This window comes from Gopherus evgoodei, chromosome 1, assembly GCF_007399415.2.
Source record: "Gopherus evgoodei ecotype Sinaloan lineage chromosome 1, rGopEvg1_v1.p, whole genome shotgun sequence".
NCBI classification, from domain to species: Eukaryota; Metazoa; Chordata; order Testudines; family Testudinidae; genus Gopherus; species Gopherus evgoodei.
Window position 1 is genome coordinate 142,902,964 of NC_044322.1, and position 22,118 is coordinate 142,925,081.

Here is a 22,118-nt window from a genome sequence, read left to right on the forward strand (position 1 = left end):
AATTGGTCTAAAGATTAACTATCCCCGCTGTTAAAAACTTGTGACTTAGTTCCACTTTGATTTTTTCTAATTTTTAACATAAACTCCCAGCTAATGGATCTTCTCTTTAGTGTGCCTAAGCTGAACCCCAAATACTAGATTCTGGGAAAATTCAGATTTGGATTGAAGGGCCTGATCTAATACACAGTAGTCAATGAAAGGGTTTGACTTCAGTGGGCATTCATTTAGGCCCAGTCTTCTAATCTAAATTTATTGACTTGATTCAACCTCTAGTTTCTTCAGTTTCATGTGTAGGACCAGGTGTTGGCTGCTGTCAAGGGCAGGATCCCAAATTGACCAGTGGTTTGATTTGATTTGGCAAAATCTTTGTTCCTTATATTTTCAGTAATGATCTGGATTCCCTTTTTCACTGCTGTAAGCCTTTGTCTTTGAACTAGAATTTCCTCTCCAACATCCAACTTTTTCAGCTTTTTGATATTCACTGAATTCCTAAAGTGGTATTTATATTATAGTTTGTTAGGGAAAAAAACTCTGGGATGTCACAAATGTAGTGTAATGACCTCCATGCAGGTTTATCTGAGGGCAGGTCTATACTACCGCTTAAGTTGATCTAACTGACATTGCTGAGGGGTGTGAAAAAGGCACCCCCTGTCCCCGAGTGACACAAGTTACAGCGACCTAAGCACTGTCTACACTGGCGCTATGATGGTGGGAGACGCTCTCCTGCTGACATAGCTTTCACCTCTCGCGAAGGTGGTGTAGTTAGGTCAACAGGAGAGTGCTCTCCTGCTGGCATACAATGTTTATACCAGATGTGCAGTTGCGCAGCTGCATTGGTGCAGCTGCATCGACGTAGCGCTTCTAGAGTAGACCTGCCCTGAGTGTGAGTACAGAAATAAAATTGGAGGTCATGTTGAATCTGGTCAAAACCTTGAAAATTGTGGCTATTTCTAATTCTATTTCTAATAATTTTTTCTCTTCCTCTTTTTCCATTTTCCCCCCTTTCTTACACTAGGAAAGCCATTCTGATTTCCAGAACATTTTTTCCTTAGCTAAAGGAGAGAGATTTGCTAAGCAAATCATGAGTTATGGATAGTATGGTGTTTTCAGGTTTTGGTCACTGATGATGTCTTATGCCATGCTTGCCTTCTCTCTCCTCCTTTTATGAAAAAAAAATTATCTGTGTCTAAATATAGTATTGTTTTTGACCTACAGACTCTGCAGTGTTTCTTACAGCTATGCCTGAGCAATTTAAGTAATAACTCTGATAATATGAATAGGTTTCTTCTCCCACCCCCTACTGCTACAGCTGCTGCATAAAACCTAAATATACACCAGGGTCCAATTGCAGAGTTTGAGTTTGAACTTGCAACCTCCAAACACAAGGAGTTCACCTCATTAGTGCACTAAGTTAATTGAGTCAGTGCTCTGCCATCAATCTTCTTTGTTACTTTAGTCCCTTGGATGCCGTTTACTGAGACCATTTGGTCATATTTAATGTTTTGTTTTAGTTGTCCTATATTATCTCTAAAGTAATGAGATGTTAAAAAAAGGAGGGAAGGAAATTTAATAATAAAGAGGGCAAGTGCTTTCCTTTAATTTGAGAGACACACAACAAGGAAATAACAGCTCAAAACGTGAGTCCAATGCATTCATGACTGCTCAGCTGAAAATAATGTTGTTATTTTTCAGGGCCCCTCTACCCCACAAGGACATTTTAACGATGCCATCTCTACTGATTAACATGTTGCACGTCCATGTTAATTGACATTTCTGTTTGTTTTTAAATTTAACACAGCTGATAAACTTTATATAGTGATATGGTTGAATCCTTAGATTAGTTTTGCTATCCCAACTTTTAGGCCTGATCCAGCTCCAATAACTTCAGCCCTTTTTTATTGCCATGGTTGTGTCTTTAGTAATTCCCTATGTCTTCAGCCTCACTTGTCAACACAAGTAGAAGCAACTGACTACGAGCACCTCTGTTGTTCAACTCCCCCAGCCAAATACATAGGACTGATAACATTTCCGCTCTTTAGACCAGCAGAATAATCTTTCACTCGGGATCAGATGCCAGGGGGTTGCTTGATGTGTATCATTTTAGGTTATTCTCAAATGTCTATCCTCTTGGTACATAAGTGAATCATTGAATATCAGAGTTGAACGGGACCTCAGGAGGTCATCTTCTAGTCCAACCCCCAGAGTTCCACAGACTGGTCTCAAACCCACCCAAGCAACCAGTCCAGGCATGAAATCAGACTCACAGAGTCTCTCTCCATCAACTCTTTCTAGGTCCCCAGTCACTATTCCTGTCACTTTTTCTGTTTTTGAAATTCTGTGACACCTTGTGTAGTCATTTTATACCTGTGCCAAGTGGATGGAAAATGCTACCAGACCAGAATTGTGGTGCCAACGTAAATTACTATCCAAAGTGCAAAAAACAAGGAAAACTGGGCGCTGTTGGGTGTTCAGGCTGCTACTATCTGTAATATAAACAGTATTTATTTAAATTACAGTAAAAGTCCACAAATGAAGCTAGTTGGATAAATAATAAAGCTCTGCTTTATGTTTGGGTAAAGATGCAAACAGCCCAAATACTGTTCTTTTGAATGAATGTCAATCAGAAGGAATACTGGGCACTATACACATGTGATTAGGAAACAAATTGCCGGGAATTTCACAAGACTTCTGCTGTTCTCTCAGCATGTCCACCATGAGCACAAGAAGAGCAGTCATCATGAGAATGTCTATTACTGTATCATGGAGGGAACTGTAGTCAGAAACTTGTGTAGCTGGTAGAGATGAAAATGAAGGCAAGCACTCTATGACTAGAAATCCCAGGTTGCGAGGAGAGACGGAGGAAGGTATGTGAGGAAGGAAGGAGACTTGGTGTCACATAAAGAGAGACACATATAGTCTTACCCCACAGGTCATTCGTATACCCAGTTAGTCAAGAAGTTTGCTTTTCTTATAGTCAGTTTCCCATGACTCTCTTTATTGGAGAGAATTTGTTTTGCAGATGGCAGAGTTGACTGAAGGGATTCGCTGGGCTTTTATCGACATGTTGGAAAAGGAAAATGACTGGATGGATGCAAGAACAAAAAGGAAAGCTAATGAAAAGGTAACTGTTGATGTGGGAAAATGGAAATGCTGGGTGAAATCCTGCTGCGTTGAAGTCAATGGAAGCTTTGCCATTAGTTTGAATGCTGTTTTTAATGTTCCATTTCATTGTTTACTTTTTCAGAAATACACATTGGCAATCTGTTTGCCTAAATTTGTAGGATACTGGGCTAGATGGACCTTTGGTCTGACCCAGTATAGCCACTTTTATATTCTAATGCTGAGAAACCTGAACTCCTACTTTTCTGCTAAGCTGTTAATTTTGTTACCTCATTTCCTCCCATATTCACCCTGTTTGTTTTGTCTACTTCTTACACCCTGACTGACATGGAGATTGTGAGCTCTCTGGGGCAGGAGCTGTCTTCCTCATTATTTGTCAGCACAGTGCCTACCACAATGATCTTTGGGCTTTTTAGGTGCTACCATAGTACAAATGAATAATACTACTATAAAATATTTTAAAGTAGACTCTAATTTAACAATGGGTATATGAAGATGTTATTACGTCTGGCATCTTCTCTGATGTCACTGTTGGAAGTCTACCCCCTGAAAACAGTACTTCCAAGAGTGATGTCGTCATTCCAGTGAATTAGCAGTCCCCAAATGCAATGATATCACATCATTCTCAAGACTAGCACTTCCCTTCATGATGACTTAAACATTGTGTGACATTATAGTGCAGAGGGTGAATTGGATGTTAGAAGGTACCCAAGGATTCCTGAACCAGGTCCCTCCATCCCTCACTTACACTATGTGAGACATGGAAAGTGATCTCAGAAAACAGGGAGCAGCACACAGAGTAACAATCTGAATTTGTCCACACTGCAAAAAATGACTGCAAGTATCAGAGCCCAGGTCAACTGACATGGGCTCACACTCTGGGGCTAAAAAATAGCAGTGTAGACGTTTGGGCTTGGGCTGAAGCCTGGGCTATGAAATCCAGCGAGTATGCTCTGAGAGCCTGGGCTCCAGCCTGAGCTTAAACATCTGTACTGCTAGTTTTAGCCCCATAGCATGAGCCCACTGATCCGGAGTCATCTGATCCAGATTCTAAGAGTCACTGCCAAGGGGTCAGTCTCTCTCTCTCTCTCTCTCTCTCTCTCTCTCTCCTTTTTTTTTTTTTTTTACAGTGTTGACATACCTTAAAAATGTGTGAACTCATAGGAGGAGAGGATGGGCTCTTCATCTTATTTGTTGAAATGATTGGACAGCATTCAACTGACACAAACCTTTTCTGAACAGAATTATATGCAAGCTGAGCTGAATTATGTCCCACTTGCTATGCTTGAATAAAAATAGCAGTTTTGATTTTAGAAAAGTAGTCTTCAAAGCTTTTTGAGAAATCAGATGAAAAGGCTGCAGAAGTCATTTTGTCTTTGGAAAGTTTTAAATTCAATATGCAACATCTTTGCCTCATGCTGCCTTTCTCAAGAACACATTAGGAATGTAGAGATGGATGAGTGAATCATTCAGAGCCCCAAAGCCAAGGGTAGCAGCATCTCACTATGGTTCTTCCTAACCAGATAGCAAATGGAGTGTATTGCCATTTGAGCCCCCAATTACCCACATACTTTCACACAGCTTCTGAAGTTTAGGAAGTGAACAAACAAACAGTCTGACTATATCTAATATAGATACTTGCCCAACTCAAGGTGAATTGATACCATTTTTGGTCTTTTTGAAGAGGCAAAGAGGCCTTGTACATATTTTTTTCCGAACAGCAACTTTTCTAATAATATCATAAGAGTCTGGCCTTATTTCTCTACTAAAGTATTTATTAAACCACTCTCCCGCACTACTTCTGTCAGCTGCCTATCAGATATAGCAGAAAGCTGAACAGAAGAGAGACAGTAGAAGAAGGTGCTAAAAGTACCGTAAAGTTCATAAGAAGCCAAAAATCATATTGGTCATATGTCCTTTTGCTACATACAAGCTGTGCCTGGCAGACTAAATTCAGACCTTATTTAAAAACCCTACAATATGGTACAGTAATATATGCACTGCTTCAGTTGAAGTGAATGGGACTTGAACAATTTACTTCAATGGGAACAGGAGCAGGCTTATAAGAGCAGAGTATATTTAAAGTATTATTATTATTATTATTTATGTATTTATTATATTAAAATGATTATTCAAAATCACAGTAATATCGTTGACAGCAGTCACCTTTTTGGATCATTACTGTAGAACATATTTTTTATAAGAATGGAGACAGCATATTCACATGTCTTGTGTGATTTTTAGCATATTAGACACAAGAGCTCAGTGGTTTGAACATTGGCCTGCTAAACCCAGGGTTGTGAGTTCAATCCTTGGAGGGGCCACTTAAGGATCTGGGGCAAAAATCAGTATTTGGTCCTGCTAGTGAAGGCAGGGGGCTGGACTTGATGACCTTTCAGGGTCCCTTCCAGTTCCAGGAGATTGGTATCTCTCCAATTATATTATTATTATTATTAATCCCATAATAGGGCATAAGTGGGATACAAAGTAAAATGACCTGATAAAATAATGTTTTTAAATCTATCTTAAATCCTCTTAATCCAGAAGTGTTTTAAACTTATTTCATTATGACTTATTTCATTTAATGAAGCTTATTTTATTATGACTGTTCTTTTAAAAAAATTAAAAAATCACACCAAACAATAATATGATATATTTAAAACCAATGTACAAGATGTTAGCTTGTTTTGAGTACTTTGGGCAATATTGGCAGAATAAATCAGGGAGAATTCTTCTCAGGAGAGATTGGCATCTTTCTCAAAAAGACATGCAGGAAGCAAGGTAATTTTCTAGGATTATTTACGGCTTCAGATTGTAGGTTTACACTGAAGTTTACAGATAGACACCACCCTGCCAATAAAGAATAGTATGATGAGGAAGTCTTAGTTCTGGAGAGATCTGGGTGGATATTTGGACATGGGTTCAAAGTGTTTATTCATAAAATTATAGAATATCAGGGTTGGAAGGGACCTCAGGAGGTCATCTAGTCCAACTCCCTGCTCAAAGCAGGACCAATCCCCAACTATATCATCCCAGCCAGGGCTTTATCAAGCCTGACCTTAAAAAATTTCACCACCTCCCTAGGTAACCCATTCCTATGCTTTACCACCCTCCTAGTGAAAAAGTTTTTCTAATATCCAACCTAAACCTCCCCTACTGCAACTTGATACCATTACTACTTGTTCTGTTATCTGCTACCACTGAGAACAGCCTAGATCCACCCTCTTTGGAAACCACTTTCAAGTAGTTGAAAGCAGCAATCAAATCCCTCCTCATTTTTCTCTTCTGCAGACTAAATAATCCCAGTTCTCTCAGCCTTTCCTCATAAATCATGTATTCCAGCCCCCTAATAATTTCTGTTGCCCTCCGCTGGACTCTTTCCAATTTTTCCACATCCTTCTTGTAGTGTGGGGCCCAAAACTGGACACAGTACTCAGACGAGGCCTCACCAATGCTGAATAGAGGGGAATGATTATGTCCCTCGATCTGCTGGCAATGCTCCTACTTATACAGCCCAAAATGCCATTAGCCTTCTTGGCGAGAAGGGCACACTGCTGACTCATATCCAGCTTCTTGTCCATTGTAACCCCTAGGTCCTTTTCTGCAGAACTGCTGCCTAGCCACTTGGTCCCTAGTCTGTGACAGTGAATGAGATTCTTTTGTCCTAAGTGCAGGACTCTGCACTTGTCCTTGCTGAACTTCATGAGATTTCTTTTGGCCCAGTCCTCTAATTTGTCTAGGTCCCTCTGTATCCTATCCCTACCCTCCAGTGAATCTACCAGTCTTCCCAGTTTAATGTCATCTGCAAACTTGCTGAGAGTGCAGTCCATGCCATCCTCCAGATCATTAATGAAGATATTGAACAAAACTGGCCCCAGGACCAACCCTTGGGGCACTCCGCTTGAAACCGGCTGCCAACTAGACATGGAGCCATTGATCACTACCTGTTGAGCCCAACGATCCAGCCAGTTTTCTATCCACCTTATAGTCCATTCATCTAGCCATACTTCTTTAACTTGCTGCCAAGAATACTGTGGGAGAACATGTCAAAAGCTTTGCTAAAGTCAAGGAATATCATGTCCACTGCTTTCCCCTCATCCATAGAGCCAGTTATCTCATCATAGAAGGCAATTAGGTTAGTCAGGCATGACTTGCCCTTGCTGACTGTTCCTGATCAGTTTCCGCTCCTCAAAGTGCTTCAAAATTGATTCCTTGAGGAGCTGCTCCATGATTTTTCCAGGGACTAAGGTGAGGCTGACTGGCTTGTAGTTCCCTGAATACTCCTTCTTCCCCTTTTTAAAGATGGGCACTACATTACCCTTTCTCCAGTCATCCGGGACCTCCCCCGATCGCCATGAATTTTCAAAGACAGTGACCAATGGCTCTGCAGTGACATCCACCAACTCCTTTAGCACCCTCAGATGCAGTGCATCCAGTCCCATGGACTTGTGCTCATCCAGCTTTTCTAAACAGTCCTGAACCACTTTATTTATTGTAGTATTTCTATTGATATATTTTATAATTGTGCCAAGAGCTTTGGATGAGAACATGTTAAATGAATAAATAAAACACCTTGATTAAATAATTTACTTGATAAATGGGAGACTTACCATATGTCAGACCCCTAGAACTTTAATAAGTAGATTGCTTGCAGCAACATATGATCAGCTTTACACATCTTCCCCCTTCCTTTTTTTTCTCTTTTTACTTTAATACAATAACATATAAAACAAAAAATTTGGTGGTTTTACCAGTATTTATTTACAGGTTTGCTACACAGAAAGTGCATCTGTCTAAATGTGTCCACAATGTGTCACTGCCTGTGTCCATATTGCTGCTGTGATCTTGTCAGAGCTCACAAGTTGAGAGGTTGTTCTGGGTCAGTGCTTGAGATGAGGAACATCTGCATAAAGTATATTGCTGTGGATTCTTAGGTAGCCCTCTGACTTCTGGGTCAGTACTGAGCCAAAGCCCAGCATTATAACAGACAGTTCTGTGTTGCTGGAGACACCATGTTTTAGATGAAAGGCCTGAAGGAACCACTATCTGACCTTCTGTATAATACAGCCCATAGAATGTCACCCCGTTATGCTTGCATTGTGCCGAATGACACGTAAAATAACTGCTCTGGCTGCTTGTGGTAATTAAGTATCTCATGGGATTTTTATAAGAATAAGATTGTTAACTTGAGGACAAACCCAACTATGGGTGATTACAATCTGACCTTAGGGAAACTCTCCTGAGTTCAAATCCATTGCTTTATCCACTTGGCCATACTATCTCATAGTGACATGTAGTGTAGAGTTACCGTGTGCAGTTAAACCCCACCTGCATTTTACCCAGAAATGGCTGCATTTCATATAGCCTGTTTTGTCTAGGTATAGTTTGTTCAGCTGTTTGAGTTTGCAAACCACATTGGAATGAAAGGAGTTAATTGTTGTTGTTATTTTCCTGTTTACCAGTTCTATTCCATTAGCTCAGTTTCCCTGGTATTTAGTCCCTTTTTAGTCATGGACCGTTAGGTCGTAGCAGGCTTATTCTTTTATTGTGCCACAGGTAAAAGACCTTTTATTTGTATGTTTTGGTTTTCTGCATTGAAAATGTTCTGGAAAAAATTCTCTCCTTCTAACATGATCTTGATGGTCTCATATGTCTTTATGCTTAGGTGACTCCACTGTATTGCAAATGGCTTGATAGGCTTACTGATCACCTCAAAGAGGATATTGCAGATTCTGCTTGTGATAGGGCTAGCCTCAATACTACCTTCCACGTATTTACTGCAGATAGTGCCAGGGGTCAGCTGAACAACAATCTTCTATAAGCCTGACCCAAACCTCACTGAAGTCAATGGAAAGACTCCCATTGATTTAAGGCAGGCTTTGAAGCGGATCCCTATGGTAGAACCAGTGCCTAGTTTGGCTTTGGAAGAGCAGCCAGCTCAGTCTAAGTTTTGAAAATTTGCCTTTTTAGCAAGTATAAGCTTATGTGGCCTTTTGAGCACTTCTTCTGGATCCTTGTGCTCTGTATCTCAAGGAACCTCACCTTTCCTCTTGCAGTTCTCTGGAATTTAAGTGTTTCTTTCCCTCAGGAATAAGACCACATAATCAAAATCATGTCTTCTAATCATTTCAAACCCCTATGCCGTAAGTATGAATTGAAACCAGTTCTGCCAAAAGCAGCCTACCCCCCATAGCTCCCACTCCCTAACCAAAAACAAAACACCCCAAAAAACGGATCCTTACAGACTTGGGTGTTGTTTTTTTAACATGCAATTCTCACCTAATTCTCTGGATGGAGCTCATGGTATTTCTAAAAAACATAGTTAAATCAGAGTCTAGTATCTGGCACCAAGCTTTCATATTCTGTTTCTTTTTTCTTTTGTTAGTCTTAAACTATTATACTCTATTTGGCTATAATCAAGGATTTGTTTAAACTGTTCCTGTCAATCCTTTGAGTCTTAGATGGAGGCCTCTGATTTTTCTCTTTTTAAAACTCATTTTGCTTCCTGCTCTCACTTCTTAAACTCCCTGTTTTGAGAGGGTCATTAGATTTTGCTTTCATTTTAAGTATAGCTAAATTATTCAGATGAGTGCAGCTCAGTGGGTGTCTTTGGCATGTGCTGTATGCATTATGTCAGTCATCCGGAGAGAGACCTCTTCAATAGCTCTTGTGCTGGCCCAGGTCTGAGTCACCTTGCAGCCTATTGGGAAAGCTGACAAATGTGCAAAAAGGGCCTTTTCTTAACCTGACAATGAAAGTGTTGATAGCAGACTGCTATATCAGCCTAATGATACTGACAGCTGCATTTCCTAAGGATGGACCTGCAGAGAAAAAAGAGAATCCAAAACTGAAACTACATAAACATGACTCTTGTAATCATGTCCTAATGATGATCCTAATTTTTAAAATCATAATTTTTTGCCGCTTCTTCAGAAATGATAATTCACTGGCAGATGATAATTGTGAGAAGTAAACTATAATTGTGGGCACAAGCAAGATAATTTATTTTTTTGCTCATCCTTTTGTTTTCCTCCCTTAAAATGTCCCTTGTACTTGAGTTTAATGGAGGGGCTTGAGAGCAAGATTCAAGATCTGTAGACAAACTTATTTTCCAAAAGTTTGAAAATTTACTGCTTCTTATGAAGTTATTTTATTTATTTAGATGAAGCACTTAAAATTTTTTTTAACTACAAATGACAAGCCAAAATATCTTGTGCTTCTGTAATAAGATTTTTCCTGTAACATAATTAACCTTTCTAGGTTACAGAGCACAAATCCCAAGGTCATTCTGAAGTAATGTTGTTGCCTACTGAATTTGACTGCTGCCTGGTTTTACTTTTCTCTAAGGAAGTCCTATTTACAATACACCTCTACCCCAATATAATGCTGTCCTCAGGAGCCAAAAAATCTTACCGCTTTATAGGTGAAACCGCGTTATATCGAACTTGCTTTGATTCACTGGAGCATGCAGTCCCGCCCCCCCAGAGTGCTGCTTTACCGCATTATATCCGAATTTGTGTTTTATCGGGCAGCGTTATATTGGGGCAGAGGTGTATTTGTTTCCAATCCCATCTTTCCCAATCTGAAGACTGATAGGGCAGAGCCATAGAAAAACATACACATAATTCTCTGTTATGTTTCTTAGTTTAGTCTCAGCTTACATTGCTTGATTCTTTTCCCAGTGGACTCAATGGCACAAGTCTGATTGACTTCACTGGGAACAGAATCAAGCAATATAAACTGAAGCAAAATTTCCATTGACCTCTGTGGTGCAGATCGTCAATCGCCTTTACAAACCAATGCCTGGAGTAATTTAGGACTATTTATAATAGGAACAAAGGTCTCAATTCAAAAAGGCACTTAAGCATGTGCCTTAAGCAGTTGTGTATTCTCATTGAAGTCAACCCCCTTGAAGTCAGTTGGAGTACTTAGGCACCTTACTGAATAAGAGTCGTAACCATTTTAGCTGAACCAATTGTAAATGCTTTAAACATGGTATTCTGGTCAGTGACAGGAGCCAAAACTATTCTGAAACTATGTTTAAAGTAGAGCTGGTCACAAAGTTTTCACCAAAATGTTTCTTTTGTCAAAAAATGTCCATTTGTCAAAACCAGAACTGTTTATAGGAAAAAGGGTGGCTTTGACAAATGTTTTGACCTATCCCTCCCCTGAAATTGTCAAAACAAATGGACCCTGCCAGATATACTCTTGTTCAGTGACACCTTACTTCAGAAAGACCTAGGAACCGAGGGGAAAATGTTCAAAGGCAGAGATGGAACTCACTAGAGGAATTAGGTGCCGAACTCCTATTTGTGCCTTTAGAAACCTTTTGTCCCTTCCAGATTTGTGCTTTTAATCACAAACCTATCTACCCTGTCTTTAGTGCAGACTGTCAGCCTTAGTGATGATTTTGCTGCAGTGGAATATTTTAGTACTTCTTTTGTGGCAGTGCTCTGATGTAGACATTAAAGATTAAGATGCCAAACTATATTGTAACAACGACACCATAGGGAGACCTGGCTGCAAAAGGTTAGTCTATTGATACAGTTAAAATATGATCTGGAATGTGTAGTGGGGCTGAACCATGTTTTAACTGTGTTTCTGAACTGTCCTACAGGTTTAGAGGACAATAAACATATTACCATTCAACTCAGACTTGTGTTTACAAAGTGGTTAATCCTTTTCCTACTATGCTCATGAATGTGTGCAGAGAAGAGCACTACATGACAGGTTGAAGGAAGGAAGTGAAAAGTACTGTATTAATTGGAAATGAGGAAGGGAATCTGTAAAGGTCACTGTAGTAACCCAGACTGGAATTTTGCCAGGACGCTGAAGTTAACACCCTTCTGCGTTCGTCTGGAAAATGACAGTGTTAAGGATAACATTTCAACTGGCAGATAAAATGAGTGGCAGAGACTTTCCTTTCAGTGTGAAAATATTCTATGCTTTGTTTCTGGATTAAAAAGAAATCCTCACTTGCGGTTGGATCGACAATACATAGTTACAAGTTCAACACTTCTTCCTCCAATAAACTTTTATTTTGGCCCCAGAGAATAATATCTTCCAAAACCCAAACTCAATTAATCTCTTCAGGAAGATTGGAGTTTTCTGCTCAATAACCATATGAAATGTTCATCTTTGGCCTGAGCTGAAGCTAATAGCCATGGCATGTTTGCTTATATCTTATCTGTGAGGCTAGATCTGCTGCTGTCAGCTTCTCCCTTGTTATCTGGCTGCTGCTACTGCTCAGTCAGTTGTACAGTGATGTCAGTTCCATTAGTAACCTGAGCACCATGCAGACGGATAGTGGAAAATGGGTAAAGGGAAAGGAAATTGCATTTAACCCTGATCTCTTGCTGTCATTTTTCAGACCCAAGCACAACTCCATAAGGCCAGAATGGGTGCATGATATCAAAACACTTATGACAAATCTCAGGCTTGAAACAGAGGAAGAGAAACAGAGAAAAAGTTGGAGGGACATACCCACAATAAAACTGGGCATGAATCTGGAGCTTTTGGAGTGGAAATGCTGTGTAAAAGCAGTGATACACATGATCTTAACATTAATTCTTCTGATGTGCAAGAAAGTTGCTCTCATTTCTGAAAACGTTGCTGTTTCTCCAGCAAAAACAAAACCCTTTTATAAAGGTACATTTTAAAAAGGATTATTGCCCCTTTGCTGAGCAGTAATGGATTCTCATAGGCTCATAGACTTTAAGGTGAGAACAGACCATTGTGATCATCTAGTCTGACCTCCTTCACATCGCTGGCCCAGAACCTCACCCACCCACTCCTATAATAGACTGATAAACTCTGGCTGAGTTCCTGAGGTCCTCAAATCATGATTTAAAGACTTCAAGTTACAGAGAACCCACTATTTACATTAGTTTAAACCTACCAGTGATCTGTGCCCCATGCTGCTGAGGAAGGCGAAACCCCTTCAGGGTCTCTGCCAATCTGACCTTGGGGAATATTCCTTGCTGATCCCCAAAATGGTGATCAATTAGACCCTGATCATGTCAGTGATACCCATCAGCCAGACTCCTGGGAGAAAATTCACTGAAGTAACTCAGAGCCCTCCCTCTAAGGTCTTGTAGGCCATTTTCCTGTTAGGAGCTGGAATCAGTGAGGCAGAATAACGTACATTCTTATTGTAATTTGTGTATTTACAAAATGAACACATGTCCTATTCCCTTGGGCAGAGGTTGTAACAGGCCACATACAGGCAGAAACCCCAAGTAAGGCCTCTGCCTTTCAGGGGTGGCTCCAGGCCCCAGCACACCAAGCACATGCTTGGGGTGGCATGCCGCGGGGGGCGCTCTGCCAGTTGCCGGGAGGGCAGCCTTTGGCGGCATGCCTGCGGGAGGTCCACCAAAGCAGTAGGACCGACGACCGGCAGAGTGCCCCCCGCAGCATGCTGCCGTGCTTGGGGCGGCGAAATGTCTAGAGCCGCCCCGCCTTCCCAGCTCCAAGGAGCAGTTTCCTTGGGTCTGGGTCTTTCTCCAGGACTCTCTCAAAGTCAGACAAATCCAACTGCTTAACAAGGTACTGTTTCTTTTCCTCCCTTAGCCCCTGAACCTTACCCTGGGAAACCCCTAATTCAAGTGTTGCCTCAGACTGCACGGACTGGAAAAGGTGACCTGGCCACGGACTCTCCTTTTGCCTATCAGCTCTGAGAAGGGAGCTGAGAAAGGTCCCGTGAGAAAGGATGATACCCAGGTCTCTTACTGACTCTGTGGGTGCAGTTACTACATGGCATCTTTAATTTTTTTTGGAGAGTTTAATCCTGGGTGCTTATATATCAATCATCCCTAATGTGCCAACCACGAGCACCTCCTACCGTAACAGGATAGATTCTTTAATATGGGTTCGTCGGGGAGGTTCCTTTGGGCACCATCTTCACTGCCCAAACAGCCATGTTTTAAAAGCCAGGTTCCAAACCCAGTGGCAGCAAAACAAGTTTAGGACGTGGCTTAATCAGCTTGTGGAAACCTATCACTCATGTTCCATTTATTTAAAAATATGTGTTTCAGACAAGTTTTTTCAAAGCCTCTAATGACAGACTTCCAGTATGAGGCAGGTGCCTAGCTACCGTTTGTCTTCAAAAATCTTCATCTTCGTTTGGCCAGCTGTTTTAATATTTGATGATGTGCTTTGCTTAACTTGAGAGCAGATATAAAGGACAGTATAGAGCTAGATTCTATAATCTACATGTGCTTTTGATTGCACTTTGTGTACCGATAGTCCTGGCATAGCTGGCTTGTGTGGCAATAATCCTCTCTCTTAACGCTGGTGAAACCAGGAGTAACTGCACTGGTGCATCTCTATGTGCTAATGTATATTTTTTAATACTCTGAGTACTAGACAGCAGAATTGGTGATGTAGTTTGGGAAAACTTTGTTATAACATCAGCAGAGATTAAATTGCTCAAGCATTTCATTAGTCAATGATGTCTGAAACAAAATAATGAAGAGAAATGTTAAATGTCCCATTGAAATGCTCCAGACTCTGGTGGTGGTAGAGTTTACAGAGGTATTTTTTTTTAACAAGGATCATCAGATGCAGGAAGAGGCTGCTTCCTTATTGGCTATTCACCAAGCAGCATGCAATTCTCAGTGGAAAAGATGCTTTGTCAGCTGCTCACATTTATTAGGCAAACAAACACTGATGTGCCTACGTTTTTTAAATAAGTGGTGACTGTCTGCTTCTTCCTTGATAACTTTGAAAAGTAAGTTCTTCTTCGAGTGATTGCTCATATCCATTCCAGTTAGGTGTACGCGCCGCGCGTGCACATTCGTCGGAAAACTTTTACCCTAGCAACTCAGTGGGCCGGCAGGTCGCCCCCTAGAGTGGCGCCACCATGGCGCTCCATATATACTCCTGCCGGCCCACCCGCTCCTCAGTTCCTTCTTACCGCCCGTGTCGGTCGTTGGAACAGTGGAGCGCGGCTTAGCTGACCTCCACTTCCCTAGCTACTCGTTTTCTCGTATATAATTATGCAGTTATAACACTTTTATATATATATTTGTATGGTTATACGTGTTTTCTTTGCTAACATGGTTAGTTTAGTTAGCGGGGTTCAGGAAGTAGCCCCTTCCATGAGCCCAGTGCCGGAGCCATGCATGGCTCACCGGGTTTTCAAAAGGGGCCCGGCTTGCCAGAAGCCGCGGCCGAAGAGAGATCTACATGACTCCTGTTTGAAGTGCCTCAGGGAATCACACTTGACAGATAAGTGCCCCATTTGCAAGGCTTTTAAGCCGAGAACAAAAAGGTGCGGGACTTTCACTTGCCCCTCCACCTTGGGCGCGGAGCGATGTTCAAGCGGCGGGCAGAAGCGCCTCCTCGGCACCGGACCCCGCCGGTACCACCAAGGCCTTTCGGCACCGACCGTCGCCGGCACCGATGTCGACTCGGCACCGTTCCCTTCTTCCGAGGTCGAGAGAGTCTACGATTCCTGCTGGTGCCTGGCGGCTCCCCGGCACGCGCCGTGGTTGAGCCCCCTGCTCCCGCTACTTCCGTGCCACCTGCATCGCAGCCAGAGAGCTCGCCTCAGTTGCGTTATCCGGCCTGCAGAGGCACCGATGACTTCGGCTCCGTCGATTCCAGTCCCCCAGGACCAGGGAATCCGGTGCCTGGCAGCTCCCCGGCTCGCGCCGTGGTAGAGCTTACTGCTCCTGCTGCTTCTGTGCCAGCTGCACCACAGCTAGACAGCTCGTCTAAGATGGCTCGCCCGGCACCGACGACGTCGGCACCGTCGATCCCGGTCCCACGAGGGCCGTAGAATCCGGTGCCTGACGGCTCCCCGGCACGCGCCGTGGTTGAGCGTATTGCTCCTGCTGCTTCCGTGCCAGCGGCACCGCAGCCAGAGAGCTCGTCTACTCGGATCGCCCGGCGCTGACACCTACTACGGCACCGATGACGTCGTCACCGTTGATCCCGGTCCCATAAGGGCCGTAGAATCCGGTGCCTGACGGCTCCCCGGCACACGCCGTGGTTGAGCGTCTTGCTCCTGCTGCTTCCGTGCCAGCGGCACCGCAGCCAGAGAGCTCGTCTAGTCGGATCGCCCGGCGCTGACGCCTGCTACGGCACCGATGACGTCGTCACCGTCGATCCCGGTCCCACAAGGGCCGTGGAATCCGGTGCCTGACGGCTCCCCGGCACGCGCCGTGGTTGAGCGTATTGCTCCTGCTGCTTCCGTGCCAGCGGCACCGCAGCCAGAGGGCTCGTCTACGTCGGATCGCCCGGCACCGACACCTGCTGCGGCACCGATGGCGTCGGCACCGTCGATCCCGGTCCCACACGGGCCGTAGAATCCGGTGCCTGACGGCTCCCCGGCACGCGCCGTGGTTGAGCGTATTGCTCCGGCTGCTTCCGTGCCAACGGCACCGCAGCCAGAGGGCTCGTCTCCGTCGGATCGCCCGGCACCGACACCTGCTGCGGCACCGATGGCGTCGGCACCGTCGATCCCGGTCCCACACGGGCCGTAGAATCCGGTGCCTGATGGCTCCCCGGCACGCGCCGTGGTTGAGCGTATTGCTCCGGCTGCTTCCGTGCCAACGGCACCGCAGCCAGAGAGCTCGTCTACGTCGGATCGCCCGGCACCGACACCTGCTGCGGCACCGATGACGTCGGCACCGTCGATCCCGGTCCCGCAAGGGCCGTAGTATCCGGTGCCTGACGGCTCCCCGGCACGCGCCGTGGTCGAGCTAATTCTCCGGCTGCTTCCGTGCCAACGGCACCGCGGCCAGAGGGATAGTCTAAGTCGGATCGCCCGGCACCGACACCTGCTGCGGCACCGATGACGTCGGCACCGTCGATCCCGGTCCCGCAAGGGCCATAGAATCCGGTGCCTGACGGCTCCCAGGCACGCGCCGTGGTTGAGCTCCTGTTCCGGCTGCTTCCATCGGCACCGTCGATTCCAGTCCCACAAGGGCTATCGAATCCGGTGCCCGACGGCTCCCCGGCACGCGCCGTGGTTGAGCGTATTACTCCCGCTGCTTCAGTGCTGACGGCACCCCAGCCAGACGGCTTATCTAACTCGGTTCTCCCGGCACCGGCACCTACCGAAGCTCTGATGACCTCGGTACCATGGATCCCGGCCCCACGAGGGCCGTCGAATCCGGTGCCTGACAGCTCCCCAGTACGCACTGTGGTTGAGCCTGCTGTTCCCTGCGCGCCGGAGATGTTACCAATGGCGAGGGCTCTCAGTGCCATGACGGAGTCAGTGCTGCCTGACCTGGGCACCGCCGGTACGGGTAATACAGTCTCTTCAAGGGACTGTCCCCTGTCAGTACAGCAGAGCGGCACCGTCCATGATCACGGTCCCGCAGACGCTCCAAGTCCTGTCGGTACGCCGGACACCACTGGCAGTTCCGGTACTGTTTTCCTCGGTACTGGTCACACTCACTGCACCGGTCGGTATCCCGTTCGCCGACCCGCTATCGGCACCGTTCCGACATCTGGCACCGGGGCAGGTACCTTGACTCCTGTAGCTCTTCTCCGAGCCTCGAGATCTCGGTCCACCTCCCGACACCGTTCTGGTTGCGGGTCTGGATCTCGTTCCAGGTACCGATACGCCTCCTGACGCCGGTCCCCGGTGCCGAGTTGGGCAAGGTCCGAGTGAGTCAGAGACTCGGCCCGTGCCCTCTTTTAGTACCTCCATGGCCGTCCGGACACGCATCCGTGTCACCCCATATGCGCGGATCTTATGCTCAGGACCACGATCCTGATATCATGGCCAGCGGGCGCCAGCCCCGAAGCAGAAAGAGCCTTGGCGAATGCAAGGTGTACTCTGCAGGGGCCCTGCACCTCTGGGTAGCAAAGCAACAAGCCTTGCTTAGCTGCGATAATTATAGCACCTGGGTGGAGGAGTTTCTCCCTCGAACCTCCCACCTAGAGTTCGCTGCCGTCTTGGAGGACGGGGGAAAGAATTTACCCTTTGTTGGTAAAGGCATCTTCGCGGCAGAGACAGCCCCAGACTGCGAAGCCTGCTGGACAATAGGGTCCTAATGCGTCTCAGCATGTATACGCCTGCGACCAAACGCAGGCCTTTATGGCCCCAGCCGCCATACTCTGTGCCTAGCCAGAGGCAGAACTCTGGAAAACGGCAAGGCCAAGGTGGTCGCAGACAAACGTCAGGCCCCCTAAAAAGCCAAAGTCAAGGTCCCTCGCAATTACCACTGGGACCAAAGACGGACCTTCCAAGGTTCGCCGGAAGGCGGTGTACCAGTCGCAGGACGGGATCCTGATCCCGCTTTCTCCTGGCATGGCCCCAGTTACTTTTAGATCGCTGGGTCCTGCGCACGATGGAGCATAGGTACCACCTTTAAATTGCTCCAGCCCTGTCCCCCTTCAGCGGACGAAAGGGGCTAGGGGTTTTACTCCCGTTATGCCCTAGTCCCCCACTCGACCACAGGTCTCAGACCTCCCTGGTCCTGCATGGACTCAACCGGTTTGGGATAAGGTTGAAGTTCTGCATGGTATCCCTGGGAACCATTATTCCATCCTTGCCTCCGGGGGGCTACTATGCCGCCCTGGATAGGAAGGACGCGTACTTTCGCAATGCCATCTTCCCTCCACATGGGAGATGCCTCCGCTTTATAGCCAGCGGTGAATACTCCCGGTTTACGGCCATAGTCGCCGCCTACCGTAGCTATGTCGGATATGCGTTTTTCCGTATTGGGACGATTCGCTTATCCGAGGAGACTCTGACACACAAACCACTCAGCCCGTGGGCATCGTCACGGTCTTATTCACAGATCAAGGCCTGATGATTACTATAGAGCAATCCGCTCTGGTTCCCACGCAGAGGTTGGGCTTCCTAGGGGCTATCTTGGTCTCCTACCTAGCCGGAGCCTGCTTATCGCAACTGCGGTTTTAGGCGATGGCATCACTCATCTGAGGTCTGAAGGCTTTCCCAACGACCTCAGCTCGTTCTTGTCTCAGTCTCCTGGGTCCATGGTTGCCCGCAAGTTTGTAACCAAAAGCGCCAAGCTCCGCCTCCGTCCTCTCCAAGTCCGGCCCACCTCGGCGTACCGCTTGGACAGGGAGCCAATGGTCATGGTAGTCACCGTTCCCTCGAACGCCTTAGGCTCCCTAGAGTGGTGGCTAACTCCCTCCTTGGTGTGGACAGGATGCGGTTTCATCCGCCCCAGCCCTCACTGCCCCTGACGGCGGACGCATCATCTCTCTGCTCGAGTGCTCATGGTCACCTCCGAGCTTAAGGCCTTCGGTCTTCTAGGGAGCTGGCATTCCTCATTAATGCCCCAAAAATGAGAGTAGTCCGCCTGGCATGCCAGGGGTTCCAGCGGCAGCTGCGAGGCCGTTGTATCTCGGTGTTTACAGCCAACACAATGGCCAGGTGCTTCATAAGCATTCAGGGGGGACATAGTCCTTCCCCCTTTTTTTTTTTTTGTCAGGAGGCCATCCATTTCCGGGTCTTTTGCATGACCCACTCGATGGAGCTGGCGACGTCCTTTCTCCCAGGCGTTCGGAACGTCTTATCTCTTTGACTCAGCAGGTCTTTCCTGTCTTACGAGTCATCACTCTGCCCCATGTGAGGCGTCCCGCTTTCCGGAAGTGGAAATGGTTCCTCACACAGACCTGTTCGCTCACCGCGAGTGCAGGAAATGCCAGGTGTTCTGCTCCTTCCAAGGTCTCTCCTCGGAATCGATCTTGGACGCATTCCTGATGCCGTGGAACGGCCAACTGCATTATGCCTTCCCGCTGTTCCCACTGGTTCGTTACGCACTGACATACCACGTTGCTCGGCCTGTCAGCCCAGACCTCATCACTCAGGGCAATGACAGGCTTCGTCACCTGGACCTGCAGCCTCTTCGCCTCACGTACCTGAGTCGGGGTGACAGGCAGCCTTCCGCCTGGTCAACGTACCGAGCCAGGTGGAAGCGTTTCCTTTACAGCTGCAGTACGCTCGATCTTGCTCCTGCTGAGGTCTCGATCCCCTCTATTTGGCCTGCCTCTGGCCTTCAGCGGCAGGATCTGGCGGTATCATCGCTGAGGATACTCTCAGCAGCCATCCCTACCTTCCAGCAGGCTAAGATGGACGTTCAGTGTCCCACTATGGGTTCGAGGTCCCTCAAGGGCTTGGAGCGCTTGCACCCTCGGGTGCGCCGCCCAGCCCCGCCCTGGGGCCTCAACCTAGTCTTGGCCAGACGGGTCTCTGAGATCAGAGCTCTTACGAAGGTTCCACAAAGACAAGGTGCAGTTATGACCGCACCCGGCTTTCCTCCCTAAGGTGTTTTGGCCTTTCATGTTACCCACAGCTCAACGCAATGGGCATAACCGTTGCACTCCTTGGACATCTGTGGAGTGCTCGCATTATGTTGTGCTGACAGAATCATTTCCTAAGGTGCCCCAGCTCTGCCCCGGTAGCGGGCCAAAGGGAGGGCTTGCTTGTTTTCCTCTCAGAGGATCTCATCTTGGGTGATGGCGGACATCCCCACTTGTTATGATTTGGCTCATATTTCCCCAAGCCACATCACCGTGCATTCTACCAGGGCTCAGGCTTCATCTGCCGCCTTGCTGGCTCGTGTTTCTACCCACGAGACCGGTCGCGAAGCTCCATTGGTCCTTGGTCCTTACCTTTGCTTCGCAGTATGCCCTGGTTCAAGAGAGGCTGTAGCCTCTGGCTCGGCAGTTTTATTCTGCCACATTTCACTCCGACCCCACCGCCTTTGTAAGGCTTGGGATTCACCTAACTGGAATGGATATGAGCAATCACTCGAAGAAGAAAAGACGGTTACTCACCTTTGTAACTGTTGTTCTTCGAGATGTGTTGCTCATATCCATTCCGCACCCGCCCTCCTTCCCCACTGTCGGAGTAGCCGGCAAGAAGGAACTGAGGAGCGGGTGGGCCGGCAGGAGTATATATGGAGCGCCATGGTGGCGCCACTCTAGGGGGCGACCTGCCGGCCCACTGAGTTGCTAGGGTAAAAGTTTTCCGACGAATGTGCACGCGCGGCGCGTACACCTAACTGGAATGGATATGAGCAACACATCTCGAAGAACAACAGTTACAAAGGTGAGTAACCGTCTTTTTTTTTAAATTTAGAAGTAATCTAAGCTCAAGAATGGGATTTGTCACAAGTGATATCTACTAGAAGGAGAGACCCTTTCCTAGGTAGAAAACAGAATGTCTCTTCTGTTTGTTTGTTCTATGCCTTCTTGCCTGCATTGTGTGTCTGTGCGTGTCTGTTTTCTAGTCTCAATATAGGATAGAAGGGAGGGGTAGGGATGGTGAGGGGAGTAATATTGGTGTGCTCATTGCAAGTCTGCACAGAAGGGGCTCTGCTCAGGTGGACAGAGTTCCTCTCCACAGAGTGAGACAACAACTGCAAAGCTCTGATTGTTAAAAACTCTTTCAAGTGGGTGACAGACTGAGTATGTTGCATTGTTAGCATTCAATATGGCTGAATGTTCAGGCTGTGAGGCGTTTTCTAGGTATTTTGGAGATATGGTTGTTCAGTTCCAGAGTGAACGATTTATCACCATACGGATGGAATCTATTCTTGGAGATCAAGGAAAGGGAAGGGTAAATACAGTCTTCTTTGCTTGAATTTAAATCCATGATGGCTGCTAAGTTTCTGGGAAATGCTAAAGCCACACCCTGTCCATGCACTTCCTGGCTGGATCTGGACTTTAGGCCCTACAAAGCATAGGGCCAAGCAGATTGGTGGGGTCATAGGCTCACACTGGTTTTCAGGAAACTAGAAATACAAAGAAAATTCTTAGATTTTGTTAGTAAAAATATCCCTTTTCCAGGTGACACTAACATTGGAAATTTTAAACAAATGTCAACTGATGCAAACAGAAGGCTTGGGTTGGAAGGCTGTCACTGTCAACAGCGGGTTATTCACAGCAACCAAGACAGACCATGGTGACCACAGATCCCACAGTGCCGGACCTTGCAGCAGGAGAAAGCCTCCTTGCCCTCTCTCCCTCCCTTATGCTCCCTTTATATCTGTGCACAGATGATGCTG

The 22,118-nt window shown here is 46.2% G+C and overlaps 1 protein-coding gene across 1 annotated transcript in view; it reads left to right on the forward strand.

Annotated features, from left to right (window-relative positions):
• The window catches only part of PHEX (phosphate regulating endopeptidase homolog X-linked), a 146,354-nt gene that overhangs the window by 61,538 nt on the left and 62,698 nt on the right, over nt 1–22,118 (forward strand). The window contains exon 12 of the mRNA XM_030574851.1: nt 3,020–3,121. Coding sequence (XP_030430711.1) covers nt 3,020–3,121 — 102 coding nt within the window. The remainder of the gene's footprint in view (nt 1–3,019; nt 3,122–22,118) is intronic.